Here is a 24,706-nt window from a genome sequence, read left to right as displayed (position 1 = left end):
GAGTTGAGCCCCTCCCTTACTGCTTAGACTACAATTCTGAATGGATTAAAGGTCGGATTACCTGATTTTGGGCTTCATAGCCCTATCATGTACGACACTGTATTTGTCTACTTAATCTTCAGTTTCTACCTCTCCTCTGTAAACCCATGAGAGCATGACTTTTCAAGGTGCTCTACGTACGTGCCTAGTGTGTGACGCACACACAGTACCGTTTTGTTCAATTTATGGCGTACCCCCAACCCTCCAAGAACATGGTGATTGCATCGCCCAGCTCATTTGAGGGCAGATCAGCCGTGGGGAGGGCACGCTCTCTAGGATGGATGTGGTCATTGTACAGTTCCCCCTGATGTGTATGAACGATTCAACTGTTCAGTTAGCTGCTATGTGGGTTGTGTGCCAATAAAACTGTTGGGGGAAAAAAGAAGGTTGAACCTGAACTGACCTTTGCACACTGACAAAGTTGAGCGAGTGTCTCATCCACTGTTGGCTTCTCTTCCCCAGCTCCCCTACTTTATGAATGAGCTGACTCTGACAGAACTTGACATGGGAGTGGCTGTGCCAAAGATCCTCCAGGCCTTCAAGCCTTATGTCGATCACCAAGGTAACTCTTCATTGACCATGTACAGGAATGTTAGGATGTTCACACCACTCTGGGTCCAATATCAAGCCTATGCGCTGGAGAGGGGAGAGGTGGGAAGTATTTTTAATCACCTATTTCTCATTGAAAGGAGCCCTGGTGACATAATTCATTGGTTATTCCTTGGGCTGCTGACCCCAAGGTTGTCGGTTCAAATCCACAGGCCGTTTTGAAAGAGAAAGATGAGGTTTCTGCTTGTGAGAATATTTACAGCCTCAGGAACCCTATAGATTTGCTATGAATCAGAATCCACTCCGGGGCTGTGAGTTTGAGCTCTCATTGAAAGAGGCCAGTGGCAGTGATTAAGTGTTTGCTTAACTGCTAACCAAAATGTCCCTGGGCCAAACCGACTAGCTGAAGATGCCCCACACAACTCATTTTAAAGGTGACTCCATGGGGGGGGGTGTCTCAGGGAAGAAAGAAGGTTCTGAGATAGATTATGGTAATGATTGTGTAATTTTTCTTGCCGTGAGTGAACTGTATGATGTGGATTATGTGCCAATAAACCTGGGAGAGGGGGCAGCAAAACAAAATCTGCAGCCTCGGAAATCCTCCAGGACAGTTCTCCTCTGTCTTAGAAGGCTGCTGGGTCAGAGTTGTCTTGACAACACTGCGTTTTGGTATTTCATGTAGAATGTCTTTCCGTTTTGGGGGAAAAAAAATGTTTTTAAGGGATTGTTCTGTTGTATTTTCAGTGAAGGTGCACACAGTGGTTTAGGGTCCAATTTAATTTCTACATAAATTATTCAGTATCATTGGTTACAAAGCATGAACGTTCTTAATACTTCTGGAGTTCTGTTTCCATTCATTTAAGTTCCCTACCTTGTCTTCATTGCTTTAAAGTAACTGTTGGTCACTTCATGTCATACGGATGGCTTTTTAATTTTATTAAAAATCTTTAATAATGGTGTTTTATTGTAAATTCGGCAAGGGTTTACATTTCAGACATTAGCTTTGTATTCACCTGTTTAAACTGCTTCTCACACCTGCCATGATTTACCCTACACCCACTCCTGATTGCTCTTTCCCTCCGTGGACTGCCGTCTTCCATGTCACCCAGCAAACATCCGTTGCAGTCTAACCCGTGGTTCTCCACCTTCCTCATGCCACGACCTCTCTCATACAGTTCATGTTTTGGTAACCCCTCAACCATAACATTATTTTCGTTGCTACTTCATCACTGTCATTTTGCTACTGTTTTCAATGGGGTAACCCCTGTGAAAGGGTCATCTGACCCCCCAAAGGGGTCGAGACCCACAGCTTGAGAACCGCTGGTCTAACCCATCGCTTTGGGCCCCCCTTCATTGTCATCCCCCATAGAGCCCAGTACTTCCAGGAGATAGCCTTTGTTTTGTGACTAACCTGTTATTTAGCCTAAAATATGATCTCAGGGGCTAGTTCTGGGTCTTCTTTGCAGTCAAGGCCTTACACTGCTGGGGAATAGTGCAGGACTCACGTGCTGGTCCTCCTAGTTTCTCATATCCTTACAGGGCACACAGGCCAGCTGAACTTGTATGTGATGTAGAAGACAGTATCTACCTGTACAGAGTCCTGGTGGCACAGTGTGACTGCTATTAACCGAAAGGTCACGGTTGAAACCCACCAGCCACTCCACAGGAGAAAGATGTGGCAGCCAGCTCCAATAAAAGCTTACGTCCATGGAAACCCTGTGGGGCAGTTCCACTCTGCCCTGTAGGGTCACTAGGAGTCAGACTCACCTACCTGAGTAACCTCAGCTCTGGCCTAGGGGAGAGCTGAAGGGCTTCCAGCTCCGCCCACCCCTCACATGGCCCTCTGCTCCAAGCTACCACCAGAAGTTGCCTCTGAGCGTAGGAATTCACATCTTTATTATTCAAAGCTGACTTTCAGGCTGTAAGTTCTTTGACTTTCATATTTTACATCTTTCAGTTCCTTCCAACTCCTAGATGCTCCTCACTTGGTGCTTGAGAAATGAAACTTGTATTTTAAGGCAGTATTTTAAGACTGCAGTTGAGAAAGGTTCTGCCGGAGAGAATCTTGGTGTAAAAATCAGATTTCATTTTTAAAACATGTTCCTGGTGCAGTATTCATGTCCTGACTTGTGGGAGAAGGGAAAGGTCGATTTGAATGTTAGAGTTAAATAAAATTACGATGATGAAAAGATGCGTGTGCTGCTTTGTGATACATTAGCTTTTTCTTCTGTCACAATATTTAATTGTGGTAAAGACAGATGTGTGACCCTTCTGTCAGCTGATAATGTTCTCCGTGTACAGTCTCATGACACTGATTACACAAGTCTTGTCGTGCACCCATCGGCAAGGTCTGGTGAGAAGAGGAGGAAACATGACTTCCTCACCTGAGCATTCCTTTCCCGAGTGAGCCGCTTACTCCTTAGGCTCATGATCAAGATAAACGAGAGAATAATTAGGATTCACCAAGAATTAACTATTTGGTTTAAAGAAAGATGGCCAGTGAGATATGTAGATTATGAAGTGACCTTGGCCTCTGGCTCTATCAGATGGCTCTCTTATTATGTTTACTGAAATCATTGTTCTTCTTTTGTGTCCATTTGATCAAAAAAGAGAGATTTTCTAGTTTTACAGCCAGTCAAGTCTCTCTTGGGATATCTTCCAACTGACCATGAGCTGTTTTTAGCCTCCCATTGATTTCAGACAAGGCCAACCCCCAGAGTATTACAAGGGGTCTTCAAAGAGTTACTATGTGAGATAGTTAAGGTTTAATTTATTGTGCCAACCTGGCCGATTAACACGGGTGAGCCTCGCCTTTCTAGTTCTCGGGTTTCTTGCTTTCTGATGGTCAGGCCAGGGTGAGGGTGCCTTAGCTAGTTCTTTGCCTCAGCTGGCAAGGCTCACTTCCTGCAAGATATCCCCGAGGAGAAGCCACATGGACCTACCCCATTGCAGCCCTGGGTGCTGGAGCAGCTGTGTGGAGACCCCGGCCAGCGCCGAGATGCTTACATACTCACTGATTCAGCTTTCCTCCTGCAGTTCGGCGTCATTGTGTGTGTTTTGTGAGATGGAGGCAGATTTGTAGATTGGTGTCGGACATATGGCTCAATGTTGGACTTATGGGCTTGGATAGCACTGGGTTGGGATGCTTTCTTGATGTGCACTTACCCTTTGTATAAAACTCTGTCTTACACATAGGAGTTTCTGTGGAATTGTTTCTCTGGTCACCTAAACTAACATACTATGAAAAAACGATGCATGGATTTTAAAAAGTGTTTCCATCCAATGAAGCTTGTGCTAACTTGTTGTAACACGTCTGATTGGAGCTTGGTGGGGGCCCTGAGAAAGGGAGCCCCTGTCAGAGCGCAGTGGAAGAATGGTGAAATCATGGAAGCTTTATGAAGTTGATGGGGCAGTTCCCCAGAGAAGCCGTTTACAGATGGATAACTCACTTCAAGACCAGCCAAGACGATGTTGAAGGTGAAGCCCACAGTGGCAGACCAGGAAATATTTACTCTTGTGTGTGTGCTGACTGAAGAGGACCAGCAGTGAACATGAACAGCAAGAGTCCTGAATACCGTAGACTTCTCGATTGGTTCTGCTTTCACGGTTCTGACTCAGAATCAAAGTTGAGTAGATGTTCGGCTCAGTGAGTGCAAGAATGTCCCCATCTGCAGACGAGCAGAGCTTTCCATGGAAATTTTCAACAAGTGGGATTAAGAGCCAGAGGCATTTCTTCGAAGAATTGTAACAGAAGGTGAAACATGGCTTTTCCAACACAATCCTAATGGCAAAGCCAGCTCCACCCCCCCCCACCCCCCACCCCCGGGGTAGGAGTGGCACAGGCCAAGCAAAAGCAGCCTGGTCAAGAGCAGAGGTCACAGTTTTGGGGGGATGCTTGGGGAATTGGACCTGTTGGTTTTCTGGAAGGCCAAAGAACAATCACGCCTGCTTATTGTGGAAGTGTTTTGAGAAAGTTAGTGGAAACCATAGCAGAAAACTGCCCGTAAGAGCTTCATGGGCGTGTCATCCTCTGCCTGCCCATATTCCTCTCCCCAAACAAGGGCAATTTGGGGAGAGTTTCGATGAGAAGTCACTAGATTTCCAGCCACCTGACACTCCTGACTTAGCTCCTTCTGACTTCTCTGGTTTCCAAATCCTTCAGAAATCGTTGACGGGCATCCCTCTTTCTTCAGACTGCGTGGTACAGTTAGCTCCCAGAACCGAGTTCGTGAGAGATGGACTAAATGGCTGGCACCGTCACTTGGAAAGCTATCTTGGACTGGATGGCACTTAGGTTGCGCAATCAAGTGTGTATGCTTTTACTTAGTTCGTTTTTAGTTCTCTCTTTCCATGAGCTTTTGGCGAAGCCTGTACAGCGGCAAAGCCAAAAGTTCACTTGAGGCTGCCTGTCACCCCCTGGCTTTGTCGCCACCTCCGGAGGCCAGAGTGCTCCCAGCCAACGGAGAGTCAGACTAGGACGGATTTGGACTCCTCTGCAGAGAGTTTAGCGAGAGTTCCGTCCTCCCACAGAAAGGCTTTCAAAGTTGGACTCTGCGTTCACTGTAAAAGGAATGAATCATCACCCTTCCCAGTGGACGCCACCCTGACCATCTGGTATGTGATCTGCCGACCTCACCTCCTGAAGCTCGGCCCCAAGAAAGTAAAGAATGCAGGCGAACACTCTGTTTCTGGCTGTTTTTGTTGAGTGAATAGAAATTCCCCAACTGGGACACGGGTCCACATCGGGGCTTGCAGCATCTAAGAAGTGTCCCTGCAGCTCCCGGCAGGCTGACTTCACCATACACCAAAGTCTGCAGTTTCTCTCTTGTTGGGCAGGAAGACATTTCACTGTAGATCAAAGCTTTGCTACAGCGTAAACAGTGCAAGGAGTAAGCGGATCCATCCATCCACACAGGGCTGTGTAAGAGCTCATTCCTGCTTTACCTTGATTACAGCTGCCTGCGTAGGTGAGGAGGTGGAGGCTGGGCCGGGCGTCCCACTGGGACTCCCCGTCCAACATCTGAATGTGGGCAGATCCTTGGGGGAGCGGCACAAAGAAGAATGTCTAGAGGAGTGGCTGGCCTGAGCTCATGGGCAGGCCATTTCTTTCTAGGGCCACCAGGGAACAAGTTCAGTGACCAGGGCACATGTCCTGAAAGGTGGATGCCTCTCCCCTTTGGGAACGGGCTGTGCACCCCCTGCTTTCGCTGTGACCCCTCCCCTCTAGCCTTGAAGGGTGTACCAGGTCTCAGGTCTCCTTTCTTCCCTATGACTATCCAGGGGCTCCAGGAGCCTAGTACGCCGACCCTCCTCTGCCTCTGGCCTCCCCTTCGCATCCCTCACGTCTGCCCTAGGGACATCGTCCTCCTCGGCCAAGCTTTTCCCAGTTGTCTCATCAGTGCTGTTAGGATAGTGCTCGTTCATTGGTCCATGCACGGAAGGAGAGTGTCACCCCACCATTCAGAGGCAGCCAGGTGACCCCTTAGGTGTGCTCTTCCGTAATCTCTTTTCCTTTGGATCGTAATGCAAGATGCATAGTTCTGTGATAGTATAGTCTGGTGTCAACTTGGCTGGGTCTGAATTCTCAGTGGCTTGGCAGATAGGACTGAATAATGCCCCTAACACAGAGCTGAGACTGGACAGGCTCGATTTTACAGCTGTGTGAGCCATTCTCTTGATAGAAATTTGCATGCGTGTGTGCGTATGTGTACATATATATAGACATCAGGGGGTTTGCTTCTCTAGAGAACCAGCCTGGTGGCACAAGCACTAGTTAAACCCTAAGCAGTGGTTCTCAACCTTCCTAATGCTGCAACCCTTTAATACAGTTCCTCATGTGGTGTGACCCCCCAACCATAAAATTATTTTCATTGCTACTTCATCACTGTCATTTTGCTACTGTTAAGAATCCAGAGACCCTGTAAAAGGGTCGTTAGATCCCCAAAGGGGTCACGACCCTCAGGTTGAGAACCAATGCCCTAAAGAATCCAGGCAAAGTGACTATTTTGACCTGAAGGGCACTCAGGGTCATCCAGCCAGACCCTAAGGTGGGTGAGATGGGTAAGCTGAAGCAGGAAGGCGAGGACCTTCCCCAGAGTCCCCCTCAGCCTTGCCTTTCCATCTGGGTCGTGGCTTCTAGGCCGTGCGCACAGCTCCACAGTCAGGGACCTGTATGGGCCAGGCTCCTCCAGAGTTGCCAGCAGTGGGAGCTCAGGCAGTCCCTGCCCTCCCCACAGCAGTGTCTGCTCATGCAGCTGAGGTGGATACAGCTCAATAGTGCAGAAAACAAGCCAGAGCCCATCAGTGGCCTCCCTGTGCCCCCACCTGGCCCTCTTCAGTAGTAGACACCAGGAGAGCAGTCGTGGCCACCCAGTTCAGGGCAGGTGTAGCGCCCACTCAAGCTCACTCACCTTTTAGGGGACTCAGATTGATGACTCTGTCAGCCTTGGAGCAGCAGGGCTCTGTTTCCGGGAACAGTTAGAGGCAGGCGCAGGTGAACATGATGTGTGTCAACAAGACACATCCCAGCGCTCGCTTTCTGTGGTTCTAGATGCACAGTGGGCACCGGTCTGTGTGCCAGGCACAGAGCCGTCGCTGGTGCAGCGCTCATCCTGTTCTGTGGAGCATGTGGTCCCGCTGCCCGTTAGAAGTAGTTTCCTCCGTCATTTGCCCAGGGCTGGCGGTCAGCGGACAAAGGAGCCCCTCAGTTACGGTGGAGGGCAGATCGGGGGCAGCCAAGCCCCACTCCTTGGAGCAGCAGTGCCCGGGGATGCGAGCCCAATGAGACGGCGGCCTTACAGTTAGCTTCCTAGAAATACACCCGTGAGCAGCTGACCTGAATGGCCACCACAGTGCTACTACTGAGGGGTGCAGATAGCCTGCTAAACAGAGCAACAGGGAGCCTGTGTGCCAGCTGTGGCTTCTCCCTGGCCCTGGGACATGCACCACGGCAGGTGTGTCCCCTGTGGTGGCATCATGTCTCTAAGTCCTCTTCATTCTTCAAGCACAAACCCCTGGAGGGCAGGGGTCACCTTGGTGGGTGTGAAGCTGAGAGAAGGAGGGAGATAGGACTTTGGCTGCAATGGTAGTGGGGGTGGTGACTGAGGCTGGCGAGTGGGGAAACTGCCACCTGTACTCCACACAGGCCCTCACAGAAGGGCCATCGAAAGCAGCTCATGTTTTCGTCAGCTGTGCTTTCTTGGAGACTCCTTGATCATCAGCACTGGACAGCCACTCACGGGGGGGACCGGGAGAGGCTGTCAGCATCTCTTGCTCCCTCCCCTCTTGTTTATGCTCCAGTCCCCTTGGCCGAGACCTCCGAGGCTGACCATCTTACACGTGTAAAAGCATCAGAATGGCCCTACTTCTCAAGAGCAGATGGTTCTGAAAACAGCATTCACATGCAGTGCTTCATATTTGTCACAACCAAGGAAAAGTTGCTCTCTCACGACATTATCTGGATTCGCAGCATTCCGCTTGTGTTGGTTAAGCTGCACTTCTCCCAGTGGAAAAACAGCCTTTCTAGTAACTGTCGATTTATCTCCTAGTTACTCGAGGTGGGCGCCCCTGACTCACTGTTATATAACCGGTTGGTCTCGGCTCCAAGTTGCTCCTGCTCCTAGATTTTCAGGGTGCATTTTGCATGCTGAATCATGGTCACAGAAGCAAGTTTTCCTTTGCACCTCAGGGTAAAATAGCCTTCTTGCCCTCATCGAAATGCAAGCATGTCATGGTAGGGTCATTTGTTAGAATTTTATTTGGTTTTTCAGATCTGGTCTCAAAAGTTCTCAAACCATCCATGACTCTTCCTTGTGTTCTTTGAGTGTCACAGGTGAGCAAGACCCTGTTGGATATAGGCAGTGGTATGAGAAACAGACTCCTCCCCATTAGGGGTCCCTCCCTCATCCTCTCCCAGGTCCCGCAGCGCAGCCTCTTCCCTTTCTTGGTGCATGGACTTTTCCAGACCATTCCCTCCTATGGAAACAGCAGCAAACTAGGCTGGAGGCAAGGATTGTGGCCATAAGGAAGTGGGAAGTGGATCTGGCAGCAGCAGAGAAGGAAGGAGTCCTGGCCCCTGAGGAAGCAGTGGTGGTGTTCCCATTGTGCGGGTGAGACAGGCATGGAGGTTAAGAAATTGCAGCCCCATCCGCTTGCCGCCCTTCATCTTTACTGCCTCAGCGCCTAGATCACACATCACCGGATGCACCATGCACTTGACTGGGACATGAACCGCACTTCCCTGGACCCACATCCAAATCCCCTCACTGGAGAAAACAAAAAACACAGATAAAACTTACATTTTATAAGGCGTAAAATTCTGGTGGCTTTAATATGACAGCCTCCAAGGTAATACATCCTGTTACTATTTATTGGACAACTGAGCAGGACGTGAAGAGAGGCGATGATGCCTGAGTCCACACAGCATCCAAGTCAAGCTAGAGTGAGGAGACAGCAATTGATAGCTTCTCTGCTGGTCATCTTTCATACTGCATTCGAAATCTATTAAAATCTAGCTTTGTCTCAGTCCCCTCCTATTAGGGACAATTAATCACCAGGTGTCTTTATGAAAGCAGATGTGCCCTTTATTTCCTGTAATAGTCCTTTGAAAGAGCAAGCTAATTGATGATTTCTTTTACACTGCTCAATGCATAACGAAGAGTGACAGCTGTTTTGTGAGTCTGACTGCAGACTCCAGGTAATCGCTCTGCCTACCACTTATTAAAACAGGTCATTCGTGGGAAGGAATTAGCTTCAATCAGGATGAAATCTGTTGAAAGCAAAATGGAAGCGCTTCTGACTCTAGTGAGGAGCGACACTATTAGTGCCTCTTGAGGTTAAGCGGAGCTTTTCATCTGAGGTGGCGTCCAGATTCGGGGGACTGGGGGCGGGGTAGGGGTGGGTATTTACTGTAACCGCCAGAAAATGCTGCTGTGTGTCAACAGTGGTTTCAGATTAATTTCCTCCTTTTCAGTGTTGTCATTTGTCTTTATGAGGATCTGTAAAAGTGTATTAACATTTAATGTCTACCTGAAGAATCCTGCTTGATGGCTAATGCTTGAGATACTACGGGGCTCTGAGCCTGAAGGACCCCAGCACAGTTTATGTGAACCTGCTAAGCAAAGGGGTCCTGAGCTGGTCCCCCCTTGGATTTTAGACTACTGGCCAGTGGCCACTTCTGGTGGTCACCACCCCATTGAAGTTCCACAAACCAGGCGGCCCCTGTGACCTCGCCTCATTGGCACGAGTATCGTGTATAGGGAGTACGGTTTCAAGTTACGGTACAGGAGGGTTGCTCCATTTATCTATCTGGATAATCCCATAGAAAATCAGTTCTTTTGTCCCTGGGTTTCAAAATGTGTATGTCCCTCCCTGTGGAACCATGCTAACTCGGAGCCACCTGTTGTCTAAAGAAGGGCCCAGAGTGCAGAGGTGTCTGTGCACTTCTCTTCAGGCCCCGTAACTGCCAGGGAGTCAGGGAGCTCATCCCAAGGGGTCCTGGGTGAAGCCGTCTCCTTCTGCCGGCACTTGAGTGGCTTTTGGACATGATTCGAGAAGCAGCAGCCAGCTACAGGGCCTCCCACGGCTCCCGTCATGGATTTGCTGTGGCCTTTCTAATGGATGCAGAGAGCCTGGCATCTCTCAGCCCTCTTCCAGAAGCTGGGCGTTAAAGTGAGGTGTCGGATCCAGACACTTGAAAATGGAAATCGCCCCCCCTCCCCCATACTGTCATTGATAGCATGTTCCTTTCGGGGAGACAAACCCTGTGCTGTTGTCTTGTTCTTTTTCCCACCGTTTCTCCAGGACTCTGGATTGATTTGGAAATGTCCTACAATGGGTCCTTTCTGATGACTCTCGAGACCAAAATGAATTTGACCAAACTAGGTAAAGAGCCTCTTGCTGAAGCCCTGAAGGTTGGCGAAATTGGCAAAGAAGGGTAAGGGGCTATATGAATTTCCTAATCGGAATCCCACCTGGGGCACCACCTCCCCCAGCCCCCTTCGAGCAGCAAATTTGATGCACTGTGGCCATGGCTGTTGGGTGGGCTTTTGGACCCCGGAGTGTTTTAGGGAACAGTTTCTTTGTTTCACCCCAGCAGACAGACAGACGGACAGCCCCATACCCAGCCAGGCTGTCAGGCATCCTCCCCCGTGATCAGTGTGGTGTGCACAGTATCGATTACCCAGAAACACTGCCGTCTCAGACCAGCAGCTCCACCTCAGCTGCACAATTGCGCTGTGTGCATGGAATCATCCTCAAGGAAGTTCCTCCGCCCACGTTCAGCCGCAGACAGCGACGTGGACCAGGCTCCCGTCCTGCGGGTCCCTGCGGCTTTCATCATAAGATCAGAAATGCTCATAATTAGATGATCGATTTCGTAGCCAGCCGGGTCCTCCTAAGTGTTTTGAGAAGCAGTTTCCCTAAATAATGTGGTATTGATCTGCTTCATAAATCCCTCTTGTAGATGGGGCATCTGCTGCATAGCTGAATTTAGGGAAAATTTTCCAATTTGTGAGACAATTAACGTAGCTAATTTCCCCCTTTATGCCTCTCAGAGAGACGCTAGCACTTTTGCTTGCCCACACACCTTTAAAACGACTCATTTAAATGGATCTTAGGGTTTTTGCCAAATTAGAGATGTTGATTGGAGTCTACTTCCCCGACTTGACTTGTCTCACATGAAATTGGCAGTACAATGATAGAAGGGCGCTGCCAGGAGCTGCCTTGTCAGGACCTCCCCATCCTGGGGTCTTGCTGACTTAGCATCCTGACCTATGCTTTCATGCGGCCCCACAGGAGAGCAGATGGGGGTGAACTGGGCCGTCCAGGTGAATGTCCTTTGTCGAGATGGCTCTGCTTTAGCCAGGCCACTTAAGGAAATGTCCCTCTGTGAATAAGTGGAAGCTTTCCCCACTGTGTGCACTCTAACCCTTCTCTGCTGTTTCCTCTCGTTCTGGTGCTGTTTGTTAAAATGGGGTTGGATCGGCAATCTGGATTTGTGTTTCCTGGTGAGTGGCATTTATCAATTCTCCACATAGCATTTCATACCCGGGGAGTGCCACGGGACACCACCGTGGCATTTGCCCTTCCAGTGTGTTCCTAGACATGATGGCCCGCCTGTGAGCCCGAGCTGGGAGGATTGCAGAGACTTCCCGGGCAGTTTGGACAGCGGGGGGCTTTGATCTCAGTCTCTTGTCCCTGGGTGTCCCCACACGCAGCTGAGCATCCCCGGTTCAGCCTCAGAGAGTCAGGAAAAGAGCCCCAGTAGGCAGACCCGGTCACAAAGCCTCTGGAAAAGGAGGCCTGCATGAATGGGAGTAGGGCAGAACACGCATCAGTTGGAGCATCGGGCCAGGAGCTTCCCATGGGAAAGGGGGGTTGTGGGCCTCAGGGGTCCCCAACACAGCAGGCCTTGGGGCTTTTGCCTCTGAGGAGTTGCTTGCAGGCGCTCTGGCACAGCTTTCATTCATCGACTGGCTGACCGGAGGGTCCGAGGGAAGTCGCTGCTGGACAGCGGTGATCGTAGTAAATTCTATTGTGACTCTATTTCCTAGAGCAGTTTTTTCTTGCAGAAATTTCCTCTAATACCCAGGGGAGGGGGGCGGATATTAAACTAAATGTTTAGTGATTTTCTGATTGGCTGGACTTTAATTTTTAAAGTAAAGAAGAATACAGTCCGCGAGCACTTTGTCTAAGAGATAAGGACAGGGGAAATAGACTCCCCGCCCTCTCTGTGTGTCAGAGAGCTCTTTGTCCATCAGGAGGAGCGCGGGCAGTGTGGTGGGTGCCCGTTGGGCTGCTCACCTCAAGACTAGCCGTTGGAAACCACCAGCCACTGCACAGAGGAGAAGCAGTTCCAGTCTCAGAAACCCACAGGGGCAGTTCCACCCTGCCCTGTGGGGTCGCTGTGAGTCAGTATGGACTCGATGGCAGTGGGTTTGCTTCTTCATCCGAGACCTCTAGCTCTCCAATTGGCCGTAGCTTCTAGGAGCATCAAGAACCTCTGACACTCACCCATGGTTGATGAAACAGAGCCCAGAAGCACCCGAGGCTGAGTACCAGAGGGAAGCACTGAAGTCAGGACATGTTGTAGCCTAAGAGTAAGCAGCTGACCTTTGGCACTGACCTCTCTTTCACGCCCCCCCCCCAACATACTCCAACCTCCCCAAGGAGCACGGTGTGTCTGAGAGGTTGCCCACAGTGGCATTCCCTTCTGCCCTGTGGGTGCCCACTTCTGCTCTCCTCAGCGTTTTCTTCAGTCCCCTTTTCCCAGGGTGCAGACAGTGTGCTATAGAGACCCTCGGAGGAGATGCCGCCCCTCCTGTGAGCAGGGAGTTTGTTCATGCTGTTCTTTGAGGGCCACAGGGGGCAGTAGAGAGAGGTGTTGCTCCGCCCTTGGAAATGTGCAGACATGTAGCTGGGTGGGCAACCCCCCAGCCCTTTTCTTCTCATTGCTTTCCTTGTCACCCACTGTGGCAGCATAAAGAGGGCAATAAGCTTCTAAAGCGGAATGCAGAGCAGTGAGCCGAGCGGTCTTCACTGTGGGCACAGGCATGACAAGGACCAAGGTGAGCCTGTAGGGAAACAGCCTGCCAGCCGTGCGCCCAGCAGCGGAGGGCAGCGTTGTCCTGCCACCACAGCGTGAGCCACCTGGTGGCCTCTGAGCTGCGTGCTGGATCACCGTCTCTACTTACCCCCCAGGTCCCGGAAGTTCCTTCTGGGTGCTAATGTTTGCAAGTGACACATGGTCCCGTCCCGTCCATGGTGCAGGTGGTTGGGACACATTTTTCTTAAGCACAAGGGAGGATTTACTCCCATGAGCATGGCCCCCTAAGCCAGACACATCCAGGGCTGGACGTGGAACCTTTGGGGGTGTCTTTTGAGAACAGCCTCCAGAGTCTGTGACATTTAAAAAAGAAAACAAACAAACAAACAAACCCTGAGCTGCCGTAAATACATTCTGGCTGTTTGAACTGGCCTTTGAGAGATTAATAGAAGTCAGTCAGAGATGGATAGTGATTCTGAGGCCAAGAAATAAAATGTTTGGCCAGAGACAGCGTATCAGTGATGAAACAATTCACCCGTATGTGTCTTGTCTCTGGACACATTTCCAGAAAGGTCGGTAGCAGAGGCAGCATACCCGGAGTAGGCGCTCTCTGGTGTGTTTAAGAAATGCTAGGCTCTGTAGCAAGGTGTGCAGTGTGTCTGGTGTTCTCTGAAGTTCTTGCTGGTAGCCTGAGGGTGTGTCTTTAATTGTGAAATGGAGAATCAGCCGCACCTAATACACCTTGGGCGCTACATGATACAGCTCCCAGTTCCATTTGGACAAAATCGGAGCCTCGGGTCCTCGGGCCCAGTGCACCATGGTCTCAATGATTAACCTCACTGCCCCGCAAGAGCCTTGGGCACCAGAGTACATTACTGCAGGGCCATGCCCCCTGCAGGTCCAGGGGCTGACAGTGGGCAAGGGCAGGCTTCCCCTCGGTCCTTGGTCTTGCAGGCCACCTTCCATGGATGAGGAGCCTGTGCTGGGTGACATGCAGGCTCCATCCTGGCATTGCTAGGCCCTGTAGTCGATGGGGACTTAAGTCCCAGTTTTTTCCTGATCCCCCCAATCCAAATGGGGTTATGTCTTTGTCACATACATTTTAGAAGGCCTGGGTGCTTACCAGTTGGTCTGCTAACTGCAAGGTCCGCAGTTTGAAACCCCCAGCTGCTGTGAGGGAGAAAGGACCAGTTAGCGTCCCTGAAACTCCCGGGGCAGGTTGGCCTGTCCTGTGAGTCGCACTGACTTGGAATCCGCATGGTGGCAGTGAGGGCCGCAGTGCAGATGGGGAGGCGCTGGACTGTGCACCCAAAGGTGAGTGGTTAGAGCCCACCCAGAGGGGCCTCCGATGGAGCGCCTGCAGGACAGGGCCGCCCGCACTTGTCCCCCACACCGGGGGCTGTCAGGAGTTAGAGTGTGCTCTGCAGCAGTTGATCTTTGGGGTTTTATGTGCATTTCAAATAAAAGATCTAGGCCACGAAACGCGCTGAAATGGCCTTGTGACCAAGAAGGGATACAGGTGTCCCTGAAGGAGGAACACGGTGGTTTTCCCGGCAGGGCCCAGGACAAGGCGCTTTTGTCCCTGCTGCGAGGGAGTGTCCCTTTAACACGAGCCACCGCCGCCTGTTGGCTGGGCCAGTGGGCTCTAGATAGGGTTTCTGAGCCGGCCCAGGAGGATCTGCTGTCTGTGGGGAGGGTGCTCACGAGGTCCTCTTACAGCCGACTCCTGTTTCGGCCCCAACTCCCAGTGCATTCCCCTGGAGTCTGCCTGGCCTTCTAACTCACGCTGCCCTTGGGCGCCCTTGACCAGGGGATGACTGCCCAACAGGCTTCAGATGGCACAAGGGCAGTGTGAGAAAGCCAGAGGTTCGCAGCTGTGGGGAGCCAGGGCTGGCCCATCTGAGTACTTTTCTCCTGGCCCACATTGGAAGTAAGGCCTAGCTCTCCTGAGCCACCGTTGGCTGCTTACCAGTGTTCAGACATGTCCTTCCTTCATTTCACCCCAGTCAAGTCTCCGGGGAAGGGACGACACAGGACTGCCTTGTGTGTGGCTGAAGCTGCTCCAGAGGGAGCCCCTGCCAGTGCAGACTGAAGGTCCAACCCCGAAGGAGCAGTCAGGGACATTGTTGTCGATGAGGTGTTTTATTATTGTTGATTAGTAAAAGACGGTCTTCAAATGTTGGCTTTTCCAGAAGTTCCTCCCTAGAAGCCCCTAGGGACTTGCACCTTATGAAAGGTGGCCTTGTCTGTGACCCTCGGATGTATCGTACAGTGAGCCCTTTTAGCGAGGAAGGGGTCTTGGGTCAAAACTGAGTAAGTTGGGAAGGCATCGTGGTTGTTGAACTCAGCCAGAGTCAAGGACTTGCCTGAACATCCCTGTCACCGGCCAAGAGGCCATCATGTCTCCCACAAGCTGTCACCTCCCCATCGCAGTCATCCATTCTTCCCACTCGCCCCACCCCTGCATTGTGTGGATTGCATCATACACCACACCTACCGCCTTTCCTTCTGACGCATGCCCACAGCGAGCTCCTCCAGGCCCGAGGCCCTCGTGAGGGACTTGTCCCTGAAGAGTCTCCTGAGCAGCCACGCCGATCCAAGGACCAGCCCCTGGATTGGGCTCGTCCTGGTGGGCTGGGTGGGGGTGATGCAGGGTGGCGCGGTAGCTCTATGCTCTGATCTGCGTGGCTGGGTGTCCTCTCGCACGGTGGTGACTCTCCCTGTGTTCAGTTGCAGGCCCAGGGCATACTGTCTGGCCGACAGCGACGAGGAATCGTCCAGCGCTGGCTCCTCCGAGGAAGACGACGCCCCAGAGCCCAGTGGGGGAGACAAGCAGCTGCTCCCAGGGGGTGAAGGGTGAGTGGGTCAGGGCGGCCAGGGTGCCAAGGAGGCCGTGGCGGCATGTTGAAGGAGAGCCTTTTTCTCCCTCCCTCACGCAGAATGAGTGGGTTTCCAATTAATGCCCGCTGCCAGAGCTTAGGTCAATTCTAGTGCCCAAATCCTAAAGACTGTGAAGCTTTCCTTGAGAAGGTCCCCAGCAAAGTGACCTTCTCCAGCCCTTTGCGTCAATCAGTAGGAGAAAGGGCGAGGTTCTCCTGCGCACATCTGGGTCTTCCTGAGAACACGGGTGCTCAACACTTCCCCCTGGTGCTCGGTGGGGAGCATTACTCCCCTTCGTGGTCCCCACAGCTCCCGAGGGACAGGGGGTGTTTGGAGGATTCCCTGGTGACTTAGCTTCACTGGGGGGTGGTTCCCTATCCCTGTGGCTGAGACTGGAATGACCAAAGTGCTGGCACCACCGCTCTGTCGGCGTCTTGTCATTATGTCAAGTGAGTTCAAGAGACTAAATTATAAAAACGCTGGAGGGGTTCAGGAACTTTTGTGAGAAAATGCCGGCCGATTAACTTTTTAAGTCTTAGGGAAGATGGGAAGAGTGTAGACATTTGAAAAGTTCAGGCTTTTTTTTAATCTACCTGCTTGCCTCTTGCAAAGGAGCCCGGGTGGCACAGTGATTGCATATTGGGCTGTGATCTGCAAGATGGGCAGTTTGAAACCACCAGCTGCTCCTCAGGAGAAAGTGGAGGCGCTACGCTCCTGTAAAGGCTCTCAGGAGCACCCACCAGGGCAGCGCTACCCTGTCCTCTAGGGTTCCCGTGAGTCAGCATTGACTCGATGGCATGCGTGTGGTATTGGGGTGCTATCTGAAGAATGGGTGCTTTTCCCTATGGGCGCACAAGCCTGACTCCCTGGGGCCGTGGGTGGAGCCAATGTCTTCTCTTCTCAGGGCAGGTTTTTGGTAGCTGTGATTTGATGCAGAAGCTTACTGGCTGGTCTGCTAGTGTGTCAGCCTGATGCAGCATTTTTCTTTAGAAGCCCCGAGTCCTTTGAAAAGTTGTTGCACTCACAGTTGTGGGGCGGGGATGGCATCAGCTACACGGCAGGCAGGCAGCTTACGTCTTGTGTTTGCTGTACTAGGACAGTGAGTCTATGATCAGTTCTGTGAGTGGTTTAGAAGAGGGTGTGTGAGAACCCTTCTGTTTGCCATCTTGTTTGGGTTGTAGAAAGGTATTCCCAAAGAATTCACGCAGCAGAAGCACTTTTTATAATCCAAGTACCTTTTATGAGGGATAGGGAAGTTTTTGGCTAGTACAGTCTCAGATTGTACACACTGTCTCTGGAAAGAGTACGAGGTCACATGGGAGGGGGTGTGGGAGAGTTCGAGACTGAACATGGCTCTTACGAGTAGGCTGCAGAGCCAAGAGAGGAGTCCCAGAACCTAGAAACGCAGGTTGACCTTCACCTGCACCTCAGTGACCTTGGTCCAGGCATCCCAGCTTTGGATGGTCCCCATCGTTGTCTAGTTCAAACCCTTTATTGTGGCATGGCCAGCTAAGTTTCCTTTACCGCAGGCTTTCGGTGCCAGTCAATCTGAGGGCGTCGTCTAACCCATGAATAGGCTCTGACATTCAGACCTTCTCCACGGCAGTGGTTCTCAACTAGGGGTGACGGTGCCACCACCCCACCACCCTCGCAGCTCATCAAGATTGAGGGGTGCTGTTGACGTAGTGGGTAGAGACCAGGGTTGACAGCCCCGTGGCAAAGACTAGCCCAGTCCAAGAGGCCGTTCGGACTGCAGTTTACCAACTCTGGTGTAGAGTGAAGTAGAAGAAAAACCAAACTGTTTCTCTTTGAAAAGGTGCAAAATTTCTACTACTGATCCTTCTGTTCCTCATTTCAAGGTATGTTGGAGGTCATCGAACAAGCAAGATTATGAGATTTGTAGATAAGATTACCAAGTCAAAATATTTCCAAAAAGCCACAGAAACGGAGTTCATCAAAAAGAAGATTGAAGAAGTTTCCAACACGCCCCTGCTGCTGACCGTTGAAGTGCAAGAATGTAGGGGTACCTTGGCGGTGAACATCCCACCACCCCCGACTGACCGGATCTGGTGCGTAGGGGCCCCTCTGGGGTGGCAGGTGAACCCCCCCTTGTGTGTGACGATATAGCAGTCCCTGCCTGCTTAGCCTGGAGATGATTCAAAGCACCTTCTCCTGGGCAGCAGATGCACTGTCCAGCCTTTTCACAAACCATAATGTTAGCGATGAACATGGTTCTTCCTTCCACGAATGGCTGGTTCACGTTTAAAGACTCACCGTAACACGTTGGGAACCGTTCGGGTCGGTGCCTGAGGTTGAGATGAGGTGAGCTGCTTCTGCCCTCCTCCTCTCGCAAGGCAGCTCCTCCACCAGCACCAACAGCTGCCCCGGCAGGGCCCTGGTTCTACCCCGGGTCTGGTGGTGACTGCATCACCTGGTCAGCTGCACAGCTCCCTGTATCCGCAGGTGGGATCACACATCAGGCTCAGGGAAGGCTTCCTGGAAGAAGGCCTCCCTGTGGAGGAGCAAGAGCACGGCATTTTGGCAGGCAGTCTAGTTGGGAGCTGTCACCAACTGAACCAGTTATTCACAGATAGACCCAGTCGCCCTCCAAACTAAGCCAAGGTCAGGGACCACAGAAATCCGCCCTTGCTGGGTTGTTGGGTGGAAAAGTGCTTTGGAGGTCTGGGCCCGGGTGCATACAGTGCCTGCCGTCAGCTGCACTCGGCGAAACCCAGAGTTTGTAGAAATCATCAGGTGAAGGTTTCCACTCAGCCCACCATTTGATGATCAAAGGCGGTTTCTCAATGAAAACTCCCTTTTCAGGTTTTGTTTTAAAGCATATTTTTATTCAAGAAAACAAAACAAACCAGAAAACTGACTACATCCACAAGAAAACAGCAGTAAAAACCCAGAAGGACAAACAGAATCCTGCCACCCACGAATAGCCACCACCAATGCCCTGCTGTACAGGCTGTTTGTTAAGTAGGCAGGTTGGCCCCACCTGGCTTCCTCCTGTACTTCTAAGCCTCTGAAAGCTGGAGCACACGAAGGCCCTCTGGGACAGCGGGCTGAGCGTGTGCCCCGAGCCACCGAAAGGGACAAGTACCCACGTTGAGGGCTTAGAAACGTGCACTGCCTTTTGACAGCTCTATGATGCTCTCAGACAGTGGTTGTGACAGGTTGAAGGGTTGGGGTCAATAACGGGCACCCCGTCCTGCATCGGAAGGCTCATGAAGAGTGCCAGCCTGTGCCGTTGGGAAAGCCGTGCAAAGCAGGCCGTGAACGGCAGGCTCTGGAACATGGTCCACTGATATGTTCTTGTGGAGTGGACATGGAGCCAGCCCCTTCTCTCTGCTCTTGTCTCGTCTTTCTCTTTTCCTGCTTTATATACAAAACCAACCGAGCCAAACCCGTTGCCACCAAGTGGAGTCCTGCTCTTTGTTCCCCTGAAAGGCGGAGTGGAATGGGCCTCGAGGGTTTCCTGGGCAGAAGCAGCCTGCCAGGTCCCTCTCTTGCCAAGTGGCTGGTGGGTCTGAACTGCCGACCTTTTCATTGGCAGCCGGACACGTGACCAGTGTGCCACGGGGCTCCTTTTCTACGCAGACTCTCCTCTTACGAGCAACGGGGGGAGGGACGTTGCCATTTTAGGAAGGATGAAGACACGAAACTGTGAATGGACCATGGACTTTTCTAGTAGTGCTTCCTGGCTTTCTCAGCTCTCAGGCCCACTCCTGCCCTGAGGCCCAGGCAGGGGCACAGGGAGTCCTGCCGGAGCGGTTGTGGAGGAGCTCGCTGAGAACACAGGAGTGTCTCAGGGATAATACTGCTTCCCGACTGAGGCGCGTCAGGTGTGGGCCCTTGGATTCTTCCTTTCTTTGCTGCTGATGGTGCTTATTCTTTGTTGTCTTCAAAAAGGTACGGGTTCCGGAAGCCACCGTATGTGGAGCTAAAAGCTCGGCCAAAACTTGGAGAGAGAGAGGTGACGTTAGTTCATGTGACGGACTGGATTGAGAAGAAACTGGAGCAAGAGTTTCAGGTCAGGCTTTTGTCTCGTCTGGGGTTTCCCCGAGTAGAAAGCTGCCGGTGGACAGGTTCTGACTTAAATGTTTTGAGTCAGCTTCTTCTTTGGCAAGTCCAGTGGACCTTCCACCTGGAGCGGAGCACGTAGGGTCCGCCAGAGGCCTGCACCCCATCTCCAGGACTCTGTGGGGGCCCTCCAGAGGGAATCCAAAGAGCAAGATGATGGATGTTGTACGTGTTCTCCAATAAGACCTTTTGTAGAAAAGCAAACCTTCTCTCCGAGTAGGCTCTCCTTGGACTTGGGGGCTGGATTGTTAAGCGTGGAGGAGCCAAACTATGCTCAGGGAAGTTACTCCTTTGGTTTCTTCCATAAGCGAGAATACCTCCTACCCTGGGATCGCCAGGGTGAATCAGCCTGCCCCTTCTCCCCAGGCACTGTAGCTCACTCTCTCAGCCCGTTTCACTGTGTGTGCACGCAGGAAACAGCAATATTGAAATGAGGGCGCTTCCAAACAATCCATGGGAAAACTGCATCTTAAGTTCCTGTGCCCCGCCTGGTTCCATCGAGTTAGACCAGACATCAGAGGCACCCTTGTCTTTCAAGGAGCTCTTTTTATGACTCAGCAAACAATTTATAATGAAATTGACCTTTTGAAGAAGATCCACATTATTTTTGTGGTGCTAGGCTTCGTGGTTATTCCCTTGGTGGCAGGGGGCGTGGGGGGGTGTTTCTTATTATTTAAAAGCTGGAGGTGAAGCAATAGTTTAGAATCCATTCCTGAGAAGTGAATTACTTCCACATGGATAAGCACTTTGAACCTAGTGAGGAAGGCAACCCGTGCCCGTGCCCGTGTCAACTCCCTCCATCCTGCCCTGGCAATGTGGGTGGGTGGGTGTCCGGGACCAGGAGCTGACTGCCTAGTGCTTCTGAGGATGACTGCAGCAACATGAAGACTGGAGGCACTGCCCAGTCACGTGTTTGAAGTCAGTTTGTCATCCCAGCAGCTGAGCACCAGGACTGCCCATCCCTGAAGGCCCTTCGAATGTTGGCCTGTCGCTGGGTTTCCTTCAGATAGCTGTGTGTGCTTCTGGTTTGGACAAAAAGGGAAACAGAAGAGTAGCTTACCCTTTGTGCTGGTAGGCGTTCAGAGGAGAGATGCCCCTGTGTTCAGGACACCGTGACTTGGTGGTCCTGTGAGGAGCCAGTTCCCTCGGTGTTGTTGAATCTGCTTCTGCCTCGTTGGGGTTGTGAAGTGCCCCTGAGTCTGTTCCAGCTCACAGTGACCCTGTGTGCAAAACAAACACTGCCTGGCATTGGACCACCCACCCAATTCTCTCTCAATTTCTTTTCTTCAATTTAAATCTTTTCATTGGGGGTGCGTACAGCTCTTATCACAATCCATGCATCCATTGTGTCAAGCACACTTGTATATGTCTTGCCATCATCCTTCTCAAAATGTTTTCCTTCTACTTGACCCCTTGGTGTCAGCTCTTCTTTTTATTTCCCTCCCTCCTGCCCTCATGAACCATTGTTAAATTATAATTATTTTCATATCCTACACCATCCACTGTCTCCCTCCACCCATGTTTCTGTTGTTCATCACCCTGGCGAGGGAGTGCTTGAGTAGAGGCCCAATGTCTGTCTGCTTACCTTAATACTTAACATATAATTAAAGATACATAGATCTATTTCCCTATCATTACATAGATTTACATACGTAAATATGTATATTCCTGTGTTTAGACATCTATGAATGTCCTTTGCCTCCTAGTTTTCTTCTATTTCCTTTTACTCTCCTCTTGTCCCACTGTCATGTTCGACCTTCATTCGGCTTTCAGTAATTCAACTCGGCTACATTGCATTTGATCATAATCCACCAGACATTCTATACCGCCCTCGCCATCGATTTTAGATCACTTGTTCCATTGTCCCTGCGATTGTTGGTTCCCACCTTCCTTTCCCGCACCTCCTTTCTCTCACCCCCACCACCCGTAATCGGTCCCATTGTTTTTCCTAGGGATTGTTTATCCTGCCTATCTTATATAGACATGAAATTTCAAGTAGCCTATGAATAGTTCCAGGTCTTTTTGTTGGCCTTTAGGAATGTTTTCTGATGGAGTCTGTTGAGGTGCCGAGCCCTGCTTCTTAAGTCTATTTTTGGGATTCCTCAGGGACTTCATAGATTTGCTGCTCAGTTGCACTCCCTTCCTGTTTCGCCCTGGTTGGGGGGTGGGGTCAGACTGGGCATTTCCCGCAATGGGTCTCCAGTGTTGTCCCCCATAGCGCTATGGCTCAGTGAAGGGACCTGTGTGGTGGTGGAACTGGCCCTACAGTCTCTCTATGCACTGGGTCTCCAGTGTTGTCCCCCATAGTGCTATGGCTCAGTGAAGGGACCTGTGTGGTGGTGGAACTGGCCCTACAGTCTCTCTGTGCGCTGGCTTCTCCGAGCAGGATGCGGGTTATTCTCTGCCCTTTTCCCCAAGCGGTTTCTTCAGTTCTTCTGGGGAGTCCATGTAGCATGTCACCAAAGGCCTGATTTTCCGATGACCCTTCACTTTACCGAGCATAATCCTTCTCTAGGGACTTGACCTTCTGGATAACATGTCCAAAGTACATAAGACAAAGTGCCTGCCGTCCTTCTAAGCAGCATTCTGGCTGTACTTCTTCCAATATAGATATGTTCACTTCTCTGGAAGCCCATGGTATACTTCACATTCTCTGCCAATATCATCATTAAAAGCATCCATTTTTCTTCAGTCTTTGTCATTGCTTAGTCTTGACATGCACCCGAGGTGATTGGAAATCCCATGGCTGGGGTCAGGCTTACTTTGCCTTCAGAATGACACTTTGCTGCTGTGCACCGTGAGTCTTGTGCAGCCTCTTGACTGCTGCTCCCATGGGTGTTGCTTGTGCTCCCACACTGACACGGTGATTCTGTAGCTCCTCCTCCTAAACTTAAAAACCAGGGGAATTTATTTGGAATATCTAGAATTGTTTCATGTGCATTTCAAATTCTTACTACAGCCTAAAATTAGCACTAGCGCCATGAGCAACATCCTGAGAAAACGTTCTGCCCTGGCTGATCTTTCTCTTTCTGCAGAAAGTTTTTGTCATGCCAAACATGGACGACATCTATATGCCCATAATGCACTCGGCCATGGACCCTCGATCCACTGCCTGCCTCCTCAAGGACCCGGCGGGGGAGGCGGCGGAGCAGCTGTGACCGGCGAGCGACCATTCCTCCCAGTATTAGGAGAGCTGGGTCCCCGGTGTGGGGGCTCATGGCTGTCAGCTGTGCCGAAGCCCTGGCCTTCACCAGTGCCACAGCTGCTGTCTCCAGACAGACTGCTTCTGCCCTCTGCCTGTCGGTGCCCATCCCACTGGGAGGTGTCATTCCACGCAGCCAGGGACCGGTGTCTGGACTGCCTGCTGCAGAGCTTTGACTTAAGCAAAGGAGTCTGAGGCTGAACATCACGGAAGTTACAAGTGACTCACTCACGTGGGGGCTTTCTCAAGTCTACCAGTTTGGGGAGGGAGGCAGTGGGGGTGTGGGGAGGCAGTAAAAGAGCACATTAAGAGCAACACTGTCCCCTGGGAGGCTTCCCCTTGCCTTCACTCCTCCAAAGCTTTACCTCAGGCAGCCAGGGCACCACAGGACTAGTTTCTCTGAGCGACCACCTGCCATCCTCCAGCCCCGAGCTGTGGGGAAGCACTCGCAGGGTGGGCGTGGGGTCTCGCGAGCCATTTCATCGATGGTGAAGAGATGTGCATAGCAACTTCCTCTTTTCCATATTGTGCATTTTGGAAGCAAGTAGCCATAGTACACACACACACACACACACACACACACAATCAGCTGGGGTGGGGGCGGGAGACTAATGTCAACATTAGGCAAAGCCATGAGATCAAACCATCCCAAGCCTATACCTGTGAGGTACAGACACCTGCCTGGGTTGTAGTTAACCCTGCGTGTTCTCCTCAGACATGAGCACACATGAACTGTCAGACACTGCACACCACCAGTTGTCCCTCTCCACTGTGGGGCAAGAACGCAGTCTTCCCACCTGGCACGCACTGTCTGCCCCACATGTTAGAGGAAGCTAACCGCTGTTCCCTAACCCGGCAGTTAGTTCCCTTTTCCAGTGGCCAAAACGGAAAACTGCCCAACATCCAAACACTACATATCTCAGAACTTAATGTGACCTTTCCTTCATGTTGCCAAGTTTATTTTTTGTGCATTTGTGTCAGAATGTTTAGTTTACATGTTGGGGAGCTCCCTCTGATGGTGTAATTTGCTTTGTGGGGCGAGTAATTAACTTTTTTTTTTGAAGCTGCATTTGACATCAAAATTACCTTGAGTAACTTTGATCATTTCCATCTGTGGACAAAGCTAATAGTGGTTTTTAAAAAAAACAGCACCTTGCCTGAACATGAATTTAAAGAAATTAATATATTGATAAAATATATTTGAGACCTTACTGGATTATTTTAATTGCACCATTAAAAACATTTCAACTTAAATTACTTTACCATTCCAGCCTGTGTACTGTTCTCATTGTGAAACTTGGTTAACCTGTCTGGAGTCCGCATGTCTTGTTGACTGGTCTTCCTTTCTTTGTGCAATAACTAAAGGGCAAAGGACTAGATGCACTACTGTGTAGAGATGACCTGAC

At 50.9% G+C, this 24,706-nt stretch overlaps 1 protein-coding gene across 1 annotated transcript in view; it reads left to right on the top strand.

The window, feature by feature from the left end:
* TEX2 (testis expressed 2) overlaps positions 1-24,499 on the top strand; it is a 110,731-nt gene extending 86,232 nt beyond the window's left edge. The window contains exons 7-12 of the mRNA XM_075562078.1: positions 502-601; positions 10,390-10,522; positions 15,863-15,988; positions 17,872-18,081; positions 19,928-20,048; positions 23,134-24,499. Of these exons, the coding sequence (XP_075418193.1) occupies positions 502-601; positions 10,390-10,522; positions 15,863-15,988; positions 17,872-18,081; positions 19,928-20,048; positions 23,134-23,256 (813 nt within the window). The 3' untranslated portion in view covers positions 23,257-24,499. The remainder of the gene's footprint in view (positions 1-501; positions 602-10,389; positions 10,523-15,862; positions 15,989-17,871; positions 18,082-19,927; positions 20,049-23,133) is intronic.
* Positions 24,500-24,706: the final 207 nt, after the last annotated feature.

Source organism: Tenrec ecaudatus, chromosome 10 (genome assembly GCF_050624435.1).
Source record: "Tenrec ecaudatus isolate mTenEca1 chromosome 10, mTenEca1.hap1, whole genome shotgun sequence".
NCBI classification, from domain to species: Eukaryota; Metazoa; Chordata; class Mammalia; order Afrosoricida; family Tenrecidae; genus Tenrec; species Tenrec ecaudatus.
The sequence above is the reverse complement of the archived record's forward strand: the minus strand, read 5'-3'. Positions and strand labels throughout refer to the sequence as shown.